The sequence below is a fragment of the Psittacula echo genome (assembly GCF_963264785.1).
Source record: "Psittacula echo genome assembly, chromosome: 6".
Classification (NCBI taxonomy): Eukaryota; Metazoa; Chordata; class Aves; order Psittaciformes; family Psittacidae; genus Psittacula; species Psittacula echo.
In genome coordinates this window covers 17780322-17803103 of record NC_137743.1, presented here as the reverse complement: position 1 = coordinate 17803103, position 22782 = coordinate 17780322, and the positions used below count along the sequence as shown (strand labels likewise).

Below are 22782 nucleotides of genomic sequence, written 5' to 3'. Positions count from 1 at the left end.
TCATCGCAGACAGATCCTTTCACAAAAGAGGGAAGAAATAAGGTTGCATAGGCCACTGTGGTTCTGGTATTTCTAGCATTTGACACAATGGAGGGCTTGACAGTGAACTGCTGATAGTGCAGACTTGGGGTGTAATTGACAACTGTGCAAACAAAAGGGAAAATGAGGGGAGCAGGGCAGCTTTCTGTATGTGTCACCTTAGTGACATGGACACGCGTTATCTCGTGGGGTAGAGCCACCAGATCTGTCACGTGTTCGATGTACCAGCAGTGAGGACATGTGTGTCTGTGCGATAAGCCCCATCACTAGCATTTCCAGGTGCTGGAGAGCAGGGAAGGAGCTGACGCACACACTCTGCTCTCGCTTCTGATGGTGACAGACCTTCTTCCTGACCTCCTGTCTTTGGATCCACATCCTTCTCCCCTGGCCAGTCTCAGTCCTCATCTCGTCACCCATTGTCACCTGCTGCCTTCACCCAATCTGTGACCCACAGCCCCCTGCACCCAAGCCCTTCTGCAGCTCCTGGGCTTTGTGTCACAGATTAATGCCACAATCTCTTACCCATTTTTCTCAGTTACCTCTCAGTCCCCAGCCTCTTTGTCTGTCATTCACTACACCTATGGCTGAATCCACATTTTACCTTTTTGCCTTTGAATAGGATAGGCTAAGCATGGAAATTGAGAGCTCTGGAGGACAGGCTTTTCTTTTTTTAGGCCGGGTTTTACAGTACTGCAGGTAGCCATGAGGTGCCAAGACCCATTTCTTCACTTAGCGTGGCCCTTGCACGAAAAAACCTGTGGGAAATTCCAGTTCAGTTTAATCAAATCCCAACTAAGCAGCTTCAATCTTCAAATTTTCAAGGTGTTTATGAGGATTCTTTATAAAGTCACAAAAGCCACCACCTCAACCACCTGAGGTCCACCTAATTTTCAGTTCCCTGCTTCAAACTTTAAGACTATTGGAGACCTGCTGCAATTTCCCATTAAGTGACCAAACTTAATCACAGAAGAAATCTTCCATAGTTATTCACTGTGGTGCACATAGCATGGTGCTTAAAATTTGATAAGGTTCTTAGAAACTGGAAACACAGTCATACTAAAGGAAGTATCAGGCAACCTGGTGGTGGTAGCAGCCTTCCTGTGTCACGTAGGAATGGAGAAGGAAGAAACACTTCCTTGCAGAGCTTTGCAGCTTAAGGCTGGCATATCCTTGAACAGAAAGGATCATGCGTATTAGCCTTCCAGGACTTCCGATAGTCTCCCCTTGTCCCTAGACTTTCGAGGTGGGGGTATGTGAAGGCACATGAGTGCTGGGGAAAGAAGAACAGCATAAGCCTTCATTACAGAGAAAAAGAGAGATTGCTTTGGCACCAGTAGGTAACTCATGAACTGCATACTTTGCACAGTGGATGAAGACCAGAATTACGCAGCAATACAGGAATTGTCTGCCCTTTTCTCTGTTCTTTGCTGTACAGCAGGAGCTTCCCTTCCCCCTGAGTCAGGCTTACTGCTGGGTGTGAGCATCCCTGGGCTGCACCTGCTGTGGTGGCTTGCTAATGCATCTGCTTGGAAGAGATGCTGGCTTTGCACATTGAAAGGATAACCTGCTTATCCTGTTTTCTGTAATAATGTCACAGAGAGCAAAAGCTCATCTGACTGATTTAACTTAAGGGTAAATACAAGGCAATGTGGTTGAAGGAGACAGAAAATGGGGAAGGGACTCTGAATCAGCTGATTTTTATTTAAAGGCTTTATTCTGCTTGCTCTCTCTTTCTAAAAAATATTTTCATTTTATGGTTTGGAGAAATAATATATAAATGATTCCCTGGCAAGAAGTGCATAAAGTCTGACAGATGAATAAATTGAACTCTGCAGAGCTTTAAGGTTGAAAAGAACATTGCAGAGATAATGCATGCTCTTGGCTTCAGAGAAGTCCTGTCCATTAGAAATTTACCCCTCTGAAGACTGATGTGAACTTTTGAGCTTTCAATTGAATAATTGCTCTGTGAGATTTGAAATGGTTTGAATTATTTAATTTCCCATTCACCAAAATTGAATAACATTGCAGTTGGTGATTTAAAATGTTGTTGAATTAATTATGACATTTTGTTAAGTTTCCTTTTGTCTTCCGTTTGTCAGTTTTTTATTTCAAAGACCTCAGCTAATGCAGAAAGCATATTACCCCGATGCAGAGGAGAGATGAGTCAGAGATTTGTCAGCTTGAATGGCCTTAGACCTACTTAGGCCTACTAACCACTGTGTTGGCAAGTCTGAAGTGATGTTACTTGCATATTAAAGAGCAAGACTGAGAAAGCTGGAACTTCCTTGCTAAACTCTGTTATTCTGGTCCCCTCTGCTACAGTCATTCATGGAGATCAGGTCAGATTCACATATGTAGCACTGTAATAAATATAAATCTAAATCTAGCAGAAAAGAAAAAGGTAAATTCATGTAGTCAAGTAGAGGTGAGTGTGAAGGTGAGTTTTATGAGGTGATCACATCAGTCTCATGGCTGGCTGGAAGGGAGCAGGTATGTATCTATCTACATCCTCCTTCACAGCCACCCACCTTACACTGTTGGGCCCCTGTCAAGAGCTGCGAGCAGGGAACTGAAACAACTCCTAACAGGAAGGGCAGTACAAGCCATTATGTTGGCTCCGTTAAAGTTATGCCCTTGACCTACACATTGGAAGTACGCTAAACATGCTCTTTTTTTACTTGGACTGCCTATGCCTGATGTTATAGTTGGTGATTATTTTTAGATTATGAGAGAGTTATTGGTGGTGTATAAATCCCCCTGAAACACTGGTTTTCATTTAAAAGGGCAAGAGCATTTGTTACTGCAGTCTTGTCTGCACTTCACTGCATTGGAGCAAAATTTATGTCAGACAAATGCTTCTCGCGTATTTTTATATATCATTTTGTATGCTGTTCATTTACTTGAAATATCTTTTGATAAGAGAGCAAATCAACAGGCTAAACAGGAATTATCCCCCACAAATCACCTATCCTTGATAGAATAAGGCATATTGACAGTTTATTCACCAGTGTTTGGTGGCAACCACTTCATGATAAAATGGAATGCTGGTTTTCTGAGGAACAATACGAAGATAAGCTGTTATCTAGACAGAACTTCAAGAGCAATTGAAGCAAGCTTTAAATAAAAAGGAAAGTTAATTTATATTTTGGGCTTAGAAAAAAAGGGGAAGGCTGGAATTGAGAATAATCACAAACATCTACTGAAAAAAACACTGCATGCTCATCACCTTGATGCTTGCAGGCAGGGTCAAAAAAAATCTCAGCTCAGCAGGAGGTGCCCACATGAGGGAAAAAGCAATCTTCCCTGAGGAGTCAGTCCTCAGACTAACCACCACCTGCTGGTGTTTGAGAGAGGAGTTATCCCTGGAACACTGCATTTGCATTGTGTCTGCTAAGGTCAAGGCTTAGCACAGGGCAAAACCATGAATTTAGCAGAAGTACTAATTCAGATAAGTAGAGGCTCAGCTGTGTCTAAATTGGCAATTAAAACCAGATAGTCTCTGCTCCCTTGCCATCATCATTGTTGGTGCTGGAAGTTTTGTCTCAGTTCAGCGAGTATTCTATTTTGTGAGCTCTCATTTGTCGTCTGTTTGACAGGTTACAGTGATTCTGTTTAGCTGTACTGATGAACTGCTGTCAATGGAAAAAGCTCCAACCACCAGAGACATAAACAGATTAGCCAAAATCTGCAATTCTGACACAGTTGGAAAATGGGGAGATTAACTATAAAAGGACCAAACCAGAATATGAGATCAGATCATCTTCTCAAATACTGTTGAGGATTGAGAATCCATATCCAACTATCTTTATCTGAGACCTGTAAAAGAAACTTTTCAGTACCACTGCATGTACTGGCAGGAGCAGCAGAAGCAGGAAGAATAAAAAAGTGCTGGCAAGTCACAGTATTTTACTTGCTGGGGCCTACATCTGCTTTCAGATAAGGCACAATTTTAGAATTCCAGCATCTGCTCTAGGCTTATATTGCAACCACAGCAGTGGTAAAGAGGGACGATCTTGTTCTAGACATGTTAGGAAATCTGTATCTCTTTTCTCCCAGCAGTTGGTATGGTTCCTGAATCCTGCCACAATACTCTTTTTGTTATTTTGCAGACTCTGAGGCTGACCTGGCCTCTGGAAGGTTGTTGTACTGTGGTCTGTCTGCATTTTGGTGTCAGAGCCTTATAATGCACCACTAGAGGATTATTAAATAAAAATATTGTACCTGCTGGGGAAGAAAAAGTGCACAAATCTGGTTCAGCAGAGCAGAGTAATCTCAACCCCATCCTTTCTTGAAGCAAGGAACAGCTAACTCAGCTTGCTGCATATAGCTGTGCTTTCACTGTACAGGGATGGCAGAAGGCACACAGTGCCCTTTATGCCTTTGACTCATGGGCCTTTCACATGTTCTAGAACTGGGCTTGGCTTCCCTCCCAGAGGAAGAGAGAGGTACTATTCTGCCAGCCTGACTCCAATACAAAGAAATGCCTTTCAGGTCAGCTGAAAGCTCTCTACTTGCTCAGTATCCCAAGATGGAGCCCTGTCTTGGTCATAGGGTGCAGTAAGTTGGCACCGTCTCAGGTCTGCAGATCCCTTTCTTGTATGTATCATTAAATGAGAGTAAGGAAAGGAGGGTCTCAGCCCAGCCCTCATCTTTCTCCCAGCAGTCTTCATACCAGTGCTGCTGGGAGCCAGGACAGGGGCATCTGCTGTGGACTGCAGGTACCTGAGCTGTGTAACTGCACCTTAACTTGCACTTTGATCTGCAAGCTGTGACAGGTTTGTCAAATAATGCTTGAGAAACCCCACTCCTCCACTGGGATTAACAGCTTGTGTTGTCAAGTAGTTGCTGTGTTTCTATAGATGGAAAAGTGAATTTCTTCATAGGACTTCTGGGACTGAAAAATCAGGTCATGAAGATAAAAAATGACCCTGTGGTCATTGCCTGTAGCATCCATCACACTTCAGTCATTGGCTGGTTTTGTTTCATCAAGTGATTCTTCATATCTTCTAGCTTTTCAGCATGCAGTGCCATCTCCAGCCAGGTGAGGCCCCAGCACAGGATGAAGAGAACAGGATGGCCAAAACCATAGGCTGCCACCCCTAGTATCTCACTTTTGTTTTGGCATCAGTATTGAGCAAAAAAGGCAAATTTTGTTTTCTGTCTGTGCATGAGGGGGTGGTATAAACTGATTAGATGTTTCCTTTTTTAATGCTAATGTATTTTAACAGACAAAATGTACTACTCCAGGCATAGCACCAAGTTATAGTAGTAGTGAATAGTACCAGAATTTAACTTCATGGTACAGTCTCCCCATCCTTCTGCTTTCTTACTTATCAGACGTTTTTGATGGTGTTACTGTGCAGTTCCTCTGCAAGTCAATTAGTAAAGAAAGAGACCTGACTTTCAAAAAAGGCTCGTTACAGAAAAAAAGATATTTTGAGACCGTCTAATTACATCTCAAAAATGCAATAATAAGGAAAGAATCTGCTTTGGGAATACAGGAAATGTGAGGATGTAAAAATACACCACTCACTTTTGGAGTCTGCTTACCATGTGCCATGTAATTGTCTTGCGTACTTAATTTATCCTGATTACATTTCAGTATATTTATTTGCTTTCAGACAGGAGCAGAACTGCTGCACACTCAATTCAGCTTCCTTATGCCTTTTTTGCCTTTCCCATGGTGCACAGTATCACAAGCTTTGTTCTTTAAAAAACAGAATAGCACCAAAACAAACTAAACCCCACCATCCAGGCTGCACAGAGTGGCTGACACATAAATACTCAGTTTCTCTTGGTCACATTCATATGCATGCAGATGTGTTTTAATGGGCTCAGTGGCTGCCAGTCATGAGAACATATTTTAGGTGCAAGAAAAGGATTATATGGCAATCCTACGTGGTGATTATGCAGCTGCCAAAAGGAATGACTTCAAGTCCTGTGCACTGCTTTTTAAAACACTGTTAATTTGCTTCTAAGGACTATCTAGACACAACTAATTACCCTGTAATGAGGTTCCTAAAACTGACTAACAGACTTTTGAAGGTGTCCAACTTATTATACAGAATTATTTGACTTTCTTTAAGCTCTTCATACTGCCTGTATTCCTCAATTAAGAGAGGGAGGTTTATGGGATTTAATTAATGTGACAACTAGGACAAATACAATAGCTATGGAAGATGCATTCTGCTGGTCAGCTGCAGGTTTGAAAATAGTTACTTACATCACATCTGACTGCCAGCTGCAGTAAGGACAGACTTTGGCCACCTTTTTGACAGTAAGAAGCTAGTAAAGTTAGTACCTGCATCTCATGAAGTTCTGGGAGGTGCAGGCAGGATTGTTTTCCATTCTAACAACCCCCTATAATTACACTATCTGCAATTACAGTTTTCCATACAGAGATTTTTTTCCCATCTTGGTACTTAGTTAAAAAGGCTGAGGCACAGAGAGCTCAGTGCTAAAAGCCACATGGTATTGCCCTTTGCAGAGAATGTACTCAGGATTCATGCTTGGTCAAGAAAGGCCCCATGATGCTCAGATTTTTAGAGACAAGATGACCTCTGACATTTGGGACAATTTCCATGGTGTATTGCTGGAATCATCTCCAAAATGTCTCCACAGATGCCACTAGTAAAGCTGGTTTTTGTTTTTCTTGTTCCTAATCTGTAGATCAGGTCAAAATATTTCTGTGGGCTGCTACAGACTCTACTCTGTAAAAGTGGTGTTACATACAGGGATTCCAACACACAGTGTGCGTGATTTAGCTCAGCAAGAACTAAAATGCTTTTGGCAGGAGATGCTGAGAGGAATATTACAGACAGCCTTTGATCACCTACCCTGACTCTATCCAAAATAGCTTAAGACCCGAAGGCTCAGGAATGGACACCGATTTTCTGACATCAAGCATATAAGTAGCTATATGTAAATGTTATAAATATATTTCAAATAATAAATTTAGGTAAGGAGTCTTACCACCTATTGACCAAAAGAGCTTTCACTTTTGAGCCCCTTTATTTATAAAGGAAAATAGAACTCTGTTCATCAAGAAACTGGAACCGAATAAAGAAATGCAAGCACCTGTACTTTTGAAATCATTTGTGAACTTACTCCTTAAGTTAATTTGCATTTTTGTTCATCCTTGAAATGAGATGGGAAAAGCAGCCTAGATCCCAGTAAGGTGCTGTGCAGCTTAAAAACATACAACAATTCTGTCTGTGACACAGGGCTTGGTGCTGTGGGAAGGTCAGTTGCATTGCAGGACATTTAATTGATGCTAAGTGGAAAGCACTTTAATTCTTGCAGTACCTTGAAATTTAACAAGACTCTAGGGTAGAGAGCCCTGCAGTTAAAGAGAACATTGCTTTTTCAAAAGAAACCACCAGCAGAACAAAAAAACCCCACTGCATTGCATTTAAAAGGTACCAAAGATTTTAAGAGGAAAACAAAACTTTTGTTTAACAAAGTCCAGGCTGAATTATCCTTATAGGTTAGCAACAATTTTCTATGCCCCTCCCAGCAGTCAGAAGAACTGCTAGTGCGCTGGTTATGAGAAATCCCACTAGCCTTTCCGAGCCTGGAACCGAGGGAATTTGGTCCAAGTCTCAGATTCAGTCTGTCACAATGGCACTTTTTTCTGCTTCTGAAATGATTTTCATTAAGAGTTTTTATTCCTTCAATCTCCCCTGTCCAAGAAGCTTTCATTGTATAACTTGAATTCCATAAAGCTTCTGCAGTGCTTCTCATCCAGGGGAGTTACGATAACATTATGGATCTTTAACCAACGCCTGTCTTGGATTAAACAGATTTTAAAAAATAAAAAATAATTAAAAAAAATTAAAATAAAAAAACTCATCCCTGAAGTTAGAACACAGGGGTACTAGAGAAGCAGGACTGTCCTCTTTGTCCTCCTGCACTGGGTGGGTCTTGTTTGAAACAGTAATGCTGCAAGCTATGACTGGTTAACTCAGAACTACACATGGGACCTTAACTTAGAACTATGCAGGGGAGATAAGGTGGTAGAGACTTTCTTCTATCTAGTCCTTTGAGCCAGTTACCATTTTGCTGCAGAACAAACCACACACTTGATTTTAATCAAAATAAAAACTTTCTGATTCTGTGCTCTCTTACATATTCTGTCTTCAGCGCATGGGAAGTACTGGGGCAATTGGTAGGAAGAGGCTCTTCCAGAGGTAGTAAGAGCATTAGCTTCATGTAATGATTCATGTGAGAGAAATGACAATGACTCACCAAACAGTCCTTTGACATACAGTAAATACGCAGATCAGCGCGTTCCTTCATCAGCTCCCAGTAGCTGCAGCCAAGCGTTACTGAGTTGTAATAAGAGTGGAGGAGCAATTGTAAAATACCCAGCATTACAAAGCTGTGCATACTGTGTCACTGAGTGCTCTGAAGGTAGAAGGAAGTTGAACAATTTATTTTTTTTTAAACAAGCATAAGACTTCCCATGGAGGCCCACTGCTTCAGCAACTGCTTTTCCATGGCTTAGTCATCCAGCATTCAATGAGGTGCCTGCATGATATGTTTTGACAGGTGCTGCTTAGCTGTTTAGGTTGAGGCAGTTTCGAGTCATGTCTGCTTGTAGTGGTGCTGGAATGGAACTTGTCTATTAGATATCCAGAGCACGTGAATAACTAACAGGCAAGAATGGACAAAGAGGCCACAGATCTTCAAGCCTTTTTGAGGTATGTGGGGCATGAGTTCTATTTCGCACCAGGTACAACAGAGTGCTGACCCTTTGACTCTGCAAGGGTGCAGAGGAAGGGGCCTGTTAATGACAGGACGAGTGGTGAGACTGTTTATCAGAATTTCCTAGATGTGATCCTATCTCATGCTTCCCTCTACCAACTCCCAGTCCAGCATGCTTAAAAAAAAACAAACCCAAAGCACAAACCAAACAACAAAAAAAACCAAACACAAAAACTAAACCAACATCCAAACCTCACATCAACACAAGTTTCAGAGGCAGCTGCCTAGTAGAAAAGAATTCCAAAAGCAGACTTCTTAGTGAAACTGGCATGTGTACTTTAAAAGGGGAAGCAGGAATTGTTAGCCCAGCATTTCTTATGAGAACAGAAAACATACACGAAGAGAAACTCACAGACATGGCACATTAAATACAGGGTTCCACAAGGAAGATGACTGCTGCAACAGCAACGGGTCCATGACCTTTGTAGTTCAACTCATCTCAGTTCTCTCCATCAGTAAAAACCGCTAGGCAAACAGACATACTTGGTGGTGGTGGTTAAAAACTTTTGCAAAAAGCAGCTAGTAAAAAAGCTGCTCCAAACAACCCTCAAACACCTACGCCATAAACTTGTCCAAGTTCCACAGTATGCCTTTAAAAAAGGGGAATCCTAACAGCTGCCATGGTAAACATTCTGCAGCTGAAATTGAAGTAAAAATTGTGGGCCTCAGTTAAAAAAGGTAATTCTGACTGCAGCCACAACAGCTAAGCATATCTTTTCTCACAAGCACAGAACTGCTCTAAATGCTGGAGGGGCTTTAAATAGCAGCATGGTTGGATCCTGCTCTGATAACCACAGGAGACAGTAACCTTTGAAAAACAACTCCAGATGAGGAGGGAGTTAATACACTTCAAACTAGGCAACTCATGTAAATTGTTACAAACAAAACCTTTTACAGGGGAAAGAGAATGAAGAACAAACCACCATTCAATGAAAAAAAAAATAGTGAAAAGTGTAGTAGGGCTCCATCTAAATCTTTAAGATAGGCAGGGAGAAAGAATGGGAGAAGTGTGTCCTATGTATTTCATAATCAGGGCTCAGATTTAAGCCTTTTTGTTGGTGTAATAGAAGGCTAAGAGAAACCAAGTTGCTGATAAGAAAGTATGCTGAGAAATGCTAGATAACATTCCGTATTTCTTGTTCTGAAAGCAATGGGATGTAAATTGGCCATTAGTGGGGAAAAAAATACTTCCTACAGCCAGTATGATCTTTCTCAGTGAAAACAGATCTGTGTATTCCCCAAATAAAGGCTGCGTATCAGCCAACCCCAGAGATACATAGTAACTCCCAATCCTAATTCTGTATTACCAGCAGTTGGTCATGTTGCAGTAATTCCTTTACTTTATGTGTTTGAGAAATGCATTCCCCTACATTTATTGATCACTATAGAGGGGGGGCAGAGAAAGTAAATGTAAGTTTAAAGTCTTAATAATAAGTCCTCCTTCATCCCAAAGGTATTTCTTTATGCTATCACCCTAAAATTGCTTATCTAAAATCTTTAGATAGGCATTAAAACACATTTTTCACTCAGAAACTCAGAAGTTTTGCTGCAGGCCTGTAGTTCAACTGACAAAATACACCAGGGACTGTAAAAAATATTTATTCAACCTAATTCAACATAACTATAATTTGCAATACTTAAAAACAAAATTTACAACAGAATAACGACCTTCTGACACTCAGGTGAAATCATTTCACAGTCCATACAATATTTTTATAATTGCATTTTTACAAGAGCTTTAACTTCCCAAGGAGACATTGAGCTTTCCATTGGAACAAGTTTCAAACCCGCTAATTTGCATTATTCAACTAATGAAACTTTAAAAAACAGTAATAAATTGGTTGGAAATATATACAGTGAAGACCACTGAAAAGCTGTTTTCTCGAAATGAGGAATTCTGTAAGAAATACATATTGCATTGTTTCAGACTATCTTACAGAAAGCAGCAACCATGAGAGGTTGTGACTCTGTTTAGAGTTTTATATAAAAGTGAGCCCACTCAAATATAATCAGCAGACTTAAAAGATTATAGTAGTTCTTCAGCTACAGCAAGAACCTCAAAAGTATTTGGTATTGACTGAATGTATAATGAATACTAGTTGGCCAATATATACATGTCTGTACAGTTCTAAAATATTACATCTCAGTAATTAAGATAAAGATACTATAGAAAAGGTACCGTATTTTGAATTTCCCTAACATATGTTATTGCAGTCAAATACAAAATTCATTCTGCATTTACTTCATTTGTGGTGAAAAGAAATATTTACTTATGAATACTTCCACTAAACAATTTTTTTTTTAATCCTTTCTCCATGCATTTGATGTACTAATATGAGCAAGGAAAAAAGAAAAAACCCTAAACAACCACCAACGTTGAGAAAAACAAATTGTTGTTAAGAAAAATCTTCAAGCAGTAAAGCTAGGTTAGGTCTGGTATGAATATTAACTGGCTGTATTACATTTGTCAAAATATAATTTCACAAAACAGTTAACTTCTGTTGAAATTAAGTTTGTAAATATATCAGGTAACTGAAGTGCTAGTGTCTCCCTCAGCTGGCTACTTGGAACATACTGTAACAATAAAGCTTACTTTACAAATAAACTTAGTTTATTATACATTGAGGATTTATCCTTTAGTTCTTTACAGATGAGAGCCAAGGTGTCTTGAGAGTGTCAAGCCCACTGGTGTGTATCATGCTCAGATAAGGTATCCAAAGTGTAGTGTCACCCCTTCCAGCCAGTCCTTCCACTGAGGCCAGTGTGGGCAGAAGAGAACCCAGTCCTAGTACAGAGCTGAGTTACACACCCAGGTCTGGAAGTTCAGAAGGATGTTCTAATCTGTCAGTTTAAATGTAACTTTAGTGTCCAATGTTGTTTTCCTCACACTTCTGCTCTTTGTATTGTATGGATATTTACATAATCAAAAGGGACATGAAAACTAAACAAGTGCTGAAATACTTCGCTACAAAATAAGCAACTAAAATTTACTTCCCCCCATGTAATTAGTTTATTGTGGAGGAAAAAAAAAAAATGCTATCCAGCACCAGTCACAAACCAGTAAAAGAGCCATGAGAAAGTAACACTAGGCACTGCAGAAGATACAACAGGACAGTAAAAATTACCAGTAATAAAGCAGTCACCTGGAAGCCATCCTGATTTCAACACCTACTACTTAGGTGGCTAAAGCTGACACACAAGTCCTGGAGAGAGCGATCTGTCTTCTGCTTTCTCTGACCAGTCATTTGAGCATTTTACATTCCTTGTTTGCTACCAGCGAAAACCAAGGAAATCTTTATTGACTGATGTCCCACAATTACTTCTCCTTGGTAATGACTCACATTTCCTTTCTGAAAACAAACAAACAAACAAAAAAAAAAAAAAACAACAAACCCCAAAAAAACCCCTTCATTGTGTGAAATGCTGAACTGAATGCTAGTGCCGGTATGAGCACACACGCATAAGAAAAGGCATTTGGAAACAGACTACATTAACTACACAACTTAAAAAGTTCTTGTTCTGTAGTTGATGCTTTTTCCATCCAGCATATTGGCTCAAAATAATTCAGAAGCCTGTTGCCCAAGAGAAATACCCAAAAATAATGAAAGCCAGGTCACATTCTTAGGTTCAGTGGTTGCTGAAAGGATTTACCCTGCCACAAGACAGTGCTTTATTAGATTTAAAGAAAAAAAATAGGAGCAGCAAGTTATCACAATTCTCCAGTAGTGTGCAATAAGATGGAACCAACACAACATGGAAACCTGTTTGGTGAGACTGTCCGAGCTCCAGAGATCACAGCCTTACGCTCCTTCTTGCTCAGGGTAATTCAAAATCTTGCGGTGCGCCTGACGCAGATACTGCTGCTGTTTGAAGTAAACCTTAAAAGCTCCTTTTATAGCAACAAAAGCAATTCCACCCTGAAATAAAAAGATATTTTGAAAGCCCCACACAGTTCAGTGTCACAGCATTGCAAACGTTCTTTTTAAAAGTTTCTGGTCAAAGAAGATATTTTTCCAATTACATAGCACTTTCTCTTGAAGTTTAGCTAATTAACAATCCAAATGAGTATCTCAAGGTTTTCTGTCACAATGCACTATTACAGGGGTTAATGTTACTTAAAGGGATTACAGTAAAAATCCTTTGAAAGCTTTTACTTGCTTGAAGTTTGACAAATATTCTAATAAAATTAAAATACATCTTATTTAAAGAACAAAGCAAAATGTAGATATGCATCTGCTTTCGTCCCTTCTCTGAATATGCACTATATATGGCCCAAGGAATAATGCCAATTACCATTAGCAGTATTAGGCTGTGAGAAAGGCCACTTTTTCACAAGGGTGGAATAAAATCTGGGTTTTGTAAAACCAACATTTTTTCCTTTCCAGAACTTTTACAATAAGTTTATCTCAAGTCTTCAAAATGCATTCAAATAAGAGACACTAACAAGCCTTTAGTCTGCATGAACGGTTGCATTACCACTGTTTCTTGCATATGGAAGAGAGGGATGCATAAACATGTTGGAATTGAAAAGAGGGGCTGAAGTGACAGATGACCAGGAACACCATCCGACTAAACTCAGTGTGATTCCCCTTGAAAGGCTGCAAGCCAGAGGTTACTCACAAATGTCTCCTCACTTTGCCCCCCCCCTCCATTCAACTTCTATGGAGAGTTTATTTTTATCTCCTTATTAAAATAAGTAACAAAGGGATTATCTCAAAGAACAGAAGCTAATATGGAAAGGTTCATAATATAAACACTACCCTTCCCTTGCAGAGATCACTCTTAGAAGATGCTAGTTCCTCATCATCTTTATCACCCTTAATTAATGCTGAGGTCTGCCTATCACTGTAAAATGTTCAGCCTTGCCTTGAACTGAGGTTAGTTTCAGTCATAGGGACAACATCTCACACACCTGACACTTGTCCACTGGCAAGATAGGCAACCTTAAAAAAAACCCTTTGCCTTATCAAATGCCACTCCCAAGTACTAGATCAACTCATGTTCTTTTTACTTCCCTTCCCCACAACCCTTCATATTCACATCTTATGATCATTCATGACACAAGCAATACTGGATCTTACCAAGATTGTCCTTTGTAAATTTGAGTTAACGCTGCTGAACATCAGCTTGCCAACTATTGTGGCAATAGTAGGGAAAACTAGAGCTCCACATAGAATACGTGTAGCAGACACATGATCTGCCAAAGGGTTGGCCTCTGCTGGAATACGAGGAACAGGACATCCAATGCCTGAAGGGATAAGTGTGGGAAGAAAAGGTTACACAGCCACTAGCTCAAAAGGAGCATAGAAAGCACATTAGTCATTAGTGCCCACCCCCACTCCATTGCAATTCTGTAGCCCAACTACTTTTTCGAGAACTCTCTTCTCAGTGAATACTCTGTTTCCATTAAATTACTGTACTCATTTTTAGTTTCAAATAAGACCCATGATTTTCAGTAGCTTGTTCTGTTACCAAGGCCTTAACTGAAACCATGCTCCTGCTCCTCTTGTCCCACCGTTCTCATCATGTACTATACACACACAATCTAAATAGACTGAACTTAAAATACAGGGAAGGTGTTAGCCACCTTTACTTAATAATGGCAAAAAACTACTTGCCTATCCCCATCTCCTACAGGAACAAATTCAAGCTTGATAACTCCTTTTAAATTTTATCACATTACCTGGAAATATGCTGTTCAAAATTTGTAGCTTATTAGAGTATTTGCGCCACAGTCTGAGCACATAGTCCTCCCAACGAATCATCTTGCCCAGTATTAGCATGACTGGGATAGTGGGAAGTCCAATCAAAAGAAATAAAGGATCAGCTCTCTCCATGACATCAAGACCTTCTTTGTGACCCACAACCTGGTAAATATGTATACAGTTGGCAAACATAGCAAAAGCCATAACTGAACACAGAACATAAATTTTTAAACGTCTAGTTCGTTTGGGGCTGCCCACACATTTTAAATTAAAGAAGAAAAAAGAATACTGTTGTACCCTAACATACTTGGTTTTCCCTTTGCATCCTTGATTGCTTATCAAGGGTAATGCAGGCAAGCTACCAGCCCTATTTTGCAAGTCAGAAATTTTGCAGAGAGCTGTAACACAATTCCTTACCATCTCAAGAAAAGTTTCATATGGTTCTGTGTAAGTAAAAGCCTAAACATCTGAAGCATCAAAACAGCATGCTTTCAAAATGCATAGAATTTACAATTTCAGCATCATTAATTCTACACTCAGGAATTGATTAGATACTACTCTTTAAAGGATAAATTGACAGCAAGTATCTCAGGATATTTTAATCAAAGTTTTCTGTTATTTAGGAATACCTTATGCAACAGTATTAAGAAGTATTGCTTCTCTACACAATGCAGGAAGAGGTGCATTATTTTCAACTGTAGTGGAAATAGCAGCATTTCTTCAATTGCACCGTATTTTTAAATGTGGTGAGTGCTATGATGTTAAAAGGACAGTCATTACTAATGTGCCTAAAGCTTTCTACTGGCACATAAAACAATAATCAGACTTTGCAGTTTATAAAATGTCTATCTGTGACGTTCATAACAATCCAGGAAGACTAAAATCACTAAGTTATTTTGCTTGTCTGGCACTGGATTTCCTCATGTATTTCCCTGACTTCTTCTTTTCCCCACAAATGCAAAAAGCTATCTAGTTTTCACTTGCACAAAACTTAGAATTAAGTGGTAAAAACATGCAGCCATAGCAAAATTAAAACAAAATACCACCCCCCCACGCCAACAAAACCCAGTACTTTTGGAGTAGGTAGGACACAGGGAAGAAGCTGAGTTAACATACCACAACAGTACCTTCTAATTGTACTTTTTAGCCTTGCTTTAAAAACCATTCCCATTTATTCTTCTAGAACAGGAACTTACATTATATACTACAGCCTCAAAAAGTAAGCATAACTAATATTGTTGTCACCAAAACCTTATTCCTGAAAAAAAAAAAGAAAAAAAATTCATAGAATCATAGAATAGTTAGGGTTGGAAAGGACCTTAAGATCATCTAGTTACAACCCCTCTGCCATGGGCAGGGACACCTCACACTAAACCATGCCATCCAAGGCTTTGTCCAACCTGGCCTTGAACACCGCCAAGGATGGAGCATTCACAACCTCCCTGGGCAACCCATTCCAGCGCCTCACCACCCTCACAGTAAAGAATTTCTTCCTTATATCCAATCTAAACTTCCCCTGTTTAAGTTTGAACCCGTTACCCCTTGTCCTGTCACTACAGTCCCTGATGAATAGTCCATCCCCATCATCCTTGTAGGCCCCCTTCAGATACTGGAAGGCTGCTATGAGGTCTCCACGCAGCTTTCTCTTCTCTAGGCTGAACAGCCCCAACTTTCTCAGTCTGCCTTCATACAGGAGGCGCTCCACTCGCCTGATCATCCTCGTGGCCCTCCTCTGGACTTGTTCCAACAGTTCCATGTCCTTTTTATGTTGAGGACACCAGAACTGCACACAAGACTCCAAGTGAGGTCTCACGAGAGCAGAGTAGAGGGGCAGGATCACCTCCATCAACCTGCTGGCCACGCTCCTTTTGATGCAGCCCCGGATACAGTTGGCTTTCTAGGCTGTGAGCGCACACTGCTGGCTCATGTTCATTTTCTCATCGACCAACACTCTCAAGTCCTCCTCTGCAGGGCTGCTTTGAATCTCTTCTTTGCCCAACCTGTAGCTGTGCCTGGCATTTGTCTTCCAGCTTCTTCACTGTCTTCCACCCAAATTGTGATGTCTGTTACTATCCTTTTTTTCCTTACAGTCCCTGTCCATTAAAAAAAAAGCCTATCTTGTCTTCTGCTTTAGATTATGGTTTCTGTCTGTTTTCAGTAACCTTACATGATTTGTTATTGACTTAGCTACCTCTGGAGTCACAATGTCAATTCTGTATTTATTTTTCTCCATCTGAAGCTTAACCTTTAAAAACAGCTTTTGTGCTTCTCTGGCCTTTCAACTGAAGGAGTCTGAAATGCATCAGGAAACAAGTTGTATTAAACCTAGCAAATCTGGGGTGGGGAAAGGGGTGGAACATTTCCATCCACTCCCAGTTTAATCACTTCTATTACAAGCAAAAATAATTATTCTCTTATCCAGTGTACCATCCATATGATTAAACCCCCCATTAAATCAGAGGAAAATAGCTAATTCTCCATACCTGCGATTTGACTAGCTGCCTAAACTGTATGTTTAGATACGTTTACTTCAAAAGTGAAACAACTACAGAAAGGAACATTTATTTTTCCATTTAGTTATGTAGTTCTAGAGAAGCTAAGAAGCACACAAGTTCCTACAGGAAAAGGCTCAGTGTAGCAGTGAGCAAGGAGCTAAGGACTGGTACATTTCATGAAGTCTAGTCACAGTATTACACAAGGTTACAATATTCCTGTAAGGGCCACACAAAATACCAGATAAAGAAATGCTCAAGTATAAGATTCTGTAATAAACAGAACTATCCACTGGACTGGAGGAGGTACTGAAACTCATTACACATCACCCTGGCCATACTGGTACCAGGGAGCCTGCATCTGCCCATGTGGGCTCTACTTCAAGCAGTTATTACATACATTTCTCCTATGAACGCACATACAAACAGAACTATAACAGGAGACGGAGTGACTTGTAGAACAGTAGAGCAGTACCACACAAGTCAGGAAAAAGTAGTGTCATATCATTTACATGGGTAAGGACTAGACTGCATATTTATGTAACAACTGTGTGGAGGAATACTTACTAGCATATAGATTTGTTAATTCTATCTACAACTGAATTAGCATCAAAAATACTTCATGCTTTCAAGCAAAACAAAGGTTATGGACTTGATACAGAAATCAACAACAGATATTAACAGAGGTTCTTGTAGTTGAATTGTCTATGAAAATTCTTGTCTCAGTTGCACAGCAATGAACAAGTCTTTCCACAGTTAAGTCAACAGTATTTCTGTATTTAAACAGCAAGCTTACAAGAACAGAAGTAGGAAAAATAAGTATTTTTCCCCCTTTCAATTAACCACACAGTCTGAAGTAATTAAAAAACCATACTATTAATTTGCAATGTTCTGCACTTGTTGTTTATGAATGGATTGCACTATTCAGTGCATGCATTTTCCTTTATACAATAAAAAGTGGTAGGACTGAAAAATTCACAGTGCCTCAACCCTCTGAATGTTACCAGCAAAATCTATCTCTAAGTAAAAGAAGAGATTCAGAAAAGTCTCACGTCTTTTCTGAAGAAACAGACTACCTATTATTAGCAGTTAGGTGGTCCTGGAACCTTTTCTGTAAGAACAGAAGTGGGTTCACCAGCCTGCCACAGAAAGGGTAGCCACCTAGCACAGTAGGAATTTTGTTAGCTGCAGACTGAACCACATTTGAACAAGCATACTTGGGTTTATGTAGTATGATCAGTTAAAAGGAAAAAGCTTTCTATCCACCCATCTTGAATTCACTTGGTAACTACACTGGAAGCGCTGAAAGCAGCAGAAGCATGTTTTAAGCCAACCAAAGAGGAGTCTTAATTACTTGACTTTTTTTCTTTAAAAGACTTGCTGCAAAAGCTGGTAAGAGGAAGAAATACATGTGTACCTGCATCACTGTCACAGCTCCATATGTAACAGCTGTCCAGTATATAGAGCCCACCATTATTCCAGCCGCAGCAAATGGACATGCCTTTGAGATCAGTCGATCTGCAAGATCCAAAACGTAAACAACTGGACCTATGATAAAGGAAAAGTAAGGTTTCAAGATACATATATATAAGCATACTGAAGAAAGCTGTCAGCATCTATCACTGATAAGAAGGAGAGAACTTGGCAAAATACAAGTCTGTCATCCCACACATGCTGTTTAAATGAGAACATATTATTAAAAAGCTACCAAGCTAAGCTTGTAACTTACTTCTGTCTACCTTTTCATTCACCACAATGTCTTTCTGAGAGATTAATATACTGGTTGGAGCACTGACTAATTTACCCACTAAAGCTTACTAGCTTCATTTACGTTGGATCTGAATTGTTCTGTTGCAGAAACCATTTTAAGATTAGTGACTTTTTTATCTGTTAGATATTTTAGTTTTTAAAAGGAAAGTTGTAATGGACTTTATGTGCTTACCTTTGATAGCTCCACCTGAGGACTGTCACTAAACTATCCTGCTCTACAATAAAATGTAGCACAGTCAATATGAAAAATTCTTTCCACTGGAAGAAGCTGCATTCAGTATTAGAAATCGATTACCTCTCGAATGTTGGAGGAAAACGCCCTCCTACTCAGGCTATTTAATGCCTTTGACAACAATACATCAATAATTTCATTGTTCTAAGGACAACTGCACTTTCCAGACTTACACAGAGCAAGACACCACCCTGCTTTGATGAAGTAAACAAGGGCATGCTTGCGTCTTTTCTTTGTGATACTGCAAGAGCACCAACAAAGCAGAAGCTAGAAGCTGAAGTCCGAAATGTACGTACTGAAGTGAAAAATGTCATCACCATGGTCAGATTGCAGATTATTTTTGTATTTGTCAATAAATTCTACACAGACTGTCCTCCTGCAGCTCATATGCATGAATATTATTGTTAGCTCCCTACTACTTTCTCCTACCAAAATCAGTGAAAATATTAAAGTTAAGGGGGCCTACAAGGATGCTGGAGATGGATTCTTCATTAGGGACTGTAGTGATAGGGCAAGGGGTAATATGTTCAAACTTAAACAGGGGAAGTCCAGGTTAGATATAAGGAAGAAGCTCTTTACTGTGAGGGTGCTGAGGCACTGGAATAGGCTGCCCAGGGACGTTGTGAATGCTCCATCCCTGGCAGCGTTCAAGGCCAGGTTGGACAGAGCCTTGGGTGACACGATATAGTGCGAGGTGTCCCTGCCCATAGCAGGGGGGTTGGAACTAGATGATATCAAGGTCCTTTCCAACCCTAACTATTCTATGATTCTATGATTTCTGCACACATTTGTCAAGTAATTAATTCTCCACATCTCTTAGCTTATACGCAGCCTTAACAGATGTCACTGTAAATATTGCCAAGTTATGTATCAGACTTGTGGGCAGTCCTAAGCCACTTGGGCAGAATGCACTCTCTACTGTAGCTCTGCTGGAGCATCTAGTTCTTCACCTACTACTCACATACTTCAAATTAGCTATCTCTGTGTGCATCTTCTAGCACGCATTCTCTGTTTTAGTAATGAGCTCTAGTTTTAACAGCAGGAAATATCTTCCTATGTAACTTGTAAGACAGTGAACACCTCACCAGCACTGTAACTATGGAGTTAATTTATTCTCAAGTTGAGTTGATTAGGTACCAGAATTAAAGGGTTTCTGAAGAAGGAACACTCTACTCCAAATACAAACTGGAACAAGCAGTTTAACTGTATTAAGTTATGTTTAACTTTCCAGAACAGACTTAAAGTGCTGGGATGTTCATTAGTGTGCTGCAAATAAGGTCATAACTGCAAGTACTAAATGCACAGTAGTTTACATATCTTAACTGTTCCCCCAGAGTCATTGAAAAAGTTGTTCACTTGTATCATTTTTAAAACTTACATTTGTTCAAAGAAGGTGAAGACAAGAAACTCAAAAACATTCTATTTGGTGAGTCCTAAAGGGCAACGCACAGCTCTGAAGCTTGCCCACTACATCTTGGCAAGGTGATATGGCAACAGCAGAAGTCTAACACTAAATGTACTAACAAATTGCATCTACTAATAATAATCATTACAAAAAGGAAGCTACAGAATTAGGTGTAGAATCTTGAGAAAAGACTAGAAAAACAATTTCAGTTTGTTTTTGGTTTGGTTTTTTTTTTTTATTAGACCTTCAGGTAGTAATGGGAAATAAAGACACATGTAACTGACACACAAAGAGGGGAAACAAAATAATTTTCATTTTGTAAAGGCTGTCATGCTTTAACAGCTTTTTCTGCCAAACTCCATTTTCTATTCATTAAACTGAAATAACCTAAAAGAGATTTCAGTTACTTTCAAAGTGGTAATAATATTTTTCTATTTAATAAAAAAATCTCAGAGGAAAACAGCTAATAAGAATATAGTTACTAGTGATCATTTAAAACCAAGATGCACTATCAAATTTGAAGTAGAATTATCATTTTAAGATGAAACATCACTAGGGAGGTTGCTTTGGATGGCAAATATATTCAAAGACCCCCTCTGTTACTTAAAGAGATATTTGCTGGTATCTCCTGAAGTTGATATTACTTCAGAACTATAACTGTAAATAAAAAGTTGTGTAGGGAATACCCTTTCCCAGAAATCTGGTTTTAGAAAAAAAGTTTCCAGCAGTACATGAGCGAAGTCTTAATGTAAAGAAGTTTCTGAACTGTGATACCTCAGGGAAACTACAATTGTTACTTCTTCCCTGCTCAGGTAATTCTAGTTCTTGAATGATATGACTAGTAATGTCTTCAAAAGACAGCTGCTGCTGCAGCAATGATGGGGCTACTGGCAAACTGCTTGAAAACATCTTCCTGTCCTCACTCTGCTTGGTGTGCCCTTGACTGACTTCCAGTTGAGTTTTTCTAGTACCCAAAACTGTTCTATAACAAGAGCTACAAAAGGGCAAGACTGTCTCACTAGTTTAAGGCACTGTAAGCTCATGACTGATGTTTGATGGACACAAACTCATTTCCCTGATCTTGTGTACTCTTACTCTGAATTTTTATACCCTTCTCATGCTTAAAAATAGAAAAAGATGGTAATGTGAGGGAAAATATATCAGAATATTCTTGCATGTAAGAGCTGCACAATCTCACGCAAGAATTTTAGGCCAGTTTCAGAAGCTAAGAATGTTGGAATTTAGGAATCTTAGCTTTCAAATAAAGGTGCCACACACTGCAAGAACAAATGAAAGTGTTCTCCAAACTATAGTTACTTCCCCTTTTTCCCCATTGCCAAAATAAAATGCAAATGCAGCTCACACTACAATTTTATCATTCAAGACACAGGTAAGGATTTTAAGCTTTAAGTTTTGTGGTACATTATAAGTGTCCAGATATCAAACCAATTTCTTCCCTCAAAGCCAATGCTAAGTGTTACAGTTTGATGCCCTCCTTGTAATGGAGATTAAGATTCCCTTCTACTTTACCCTTATAGCAAAGCTGAATTGTGGTTGATATATAAATAACTTGGTAGTAAGTTCCATGCTGGTTTGTTTTCTGGAATATCAACAATACATTACTCCATATTTTCTCTCCCACTACTCAGTGTTCTACCATGGAAATACGTTATCACCTATATAAAATTCCCTTCACACCTTAATTTTGTCAGCCCTTATACTAACAGAAAAGAGGTCCCATCCCAAAGAACTGACAGCATGTTATTTTCAGCTGTTTCATTACAGAAATCAGGTATTTAAAAAAAAAAATCTTAGGACGCTCCAAATTCCTGTACTCACATGCTGTATCAGCAGTTTTTTAACAAGCAGTTTTACTTTAAAAAAAAATTTAAGTTTCCATGGCAACATTTCATTTTCTTGTCCTACTTATTATACCCCACAGAACATACAGGCAAATAAGGGCTGGAATAACAGCAACCACTGCTAATATGTGCCACATACGGTGCAATGTCCCACTCAGCTACTCAAGAGTAGACTATGGAAGACCATCTCCAACATTTTTCTTTCACCTTGACAACCAGAACTACAGCAGTGCCCAGCAACCACAGATACTCTGCCTTTTGAATACAGGGCAATATTAATTAATGAACAGCTCCCAAACAAAGTAAAAATGTATTTTTCAGACAACGCAACAGGTCACTCAGGTTCTTTTCTCTGAATTTCCTTTGATAACAGTTTCTCTGCAAGATGAGTTAAAAATAAAGGATGTGTTTATTTACCTGGCAATTGCCAAGATAAGTCACCCACTGCTTAACCGGAAAAAAAAACCCCAACACATTAACCATGAATTAATTATAGGTTAATCACTTATAA

General features: G+C 39.4%; 1 protein-coding gene across 3 annotated transcripts in view; it reads right to left on the bottom strand.

The window, feature by feature from the left end:
* Positions 1-10388: 10388 nt before the first annotated feature.
* MARCHF5 (membrane associated ring-CH-type finger 5) overlaps positions 10389-22782 on the bottom strand; it is a 32437-nt gene continuing 20043 nt past the window's right edge. For 2 of the 3 annotated variants that reach the window (XM_080620317.1, XM_080620318.1), the window contains 4 exons: positions 18420-18550; positions 14489-14672; positions 13887-14053; positions 10389-12722 (listed from right to left, as the gene is read on the bottom strand). In XM_080620317.1, coding sequence (XP_080476443.1) covers positions 12606-12722; positions 13887-14053; positions 14489-14672; positions 18420-18550 — 599 coding nt within the window. In that variant the 3' untranslated portion in view covers positions 10389-12605. The remainder of the gene's footprint in view (positions 12723-13886; positions 14054-14488; positions 14673-18419; positions 18551-22782) is intronic. The other variant, XM_080620319.1, reaches the window with a different exon arrangement.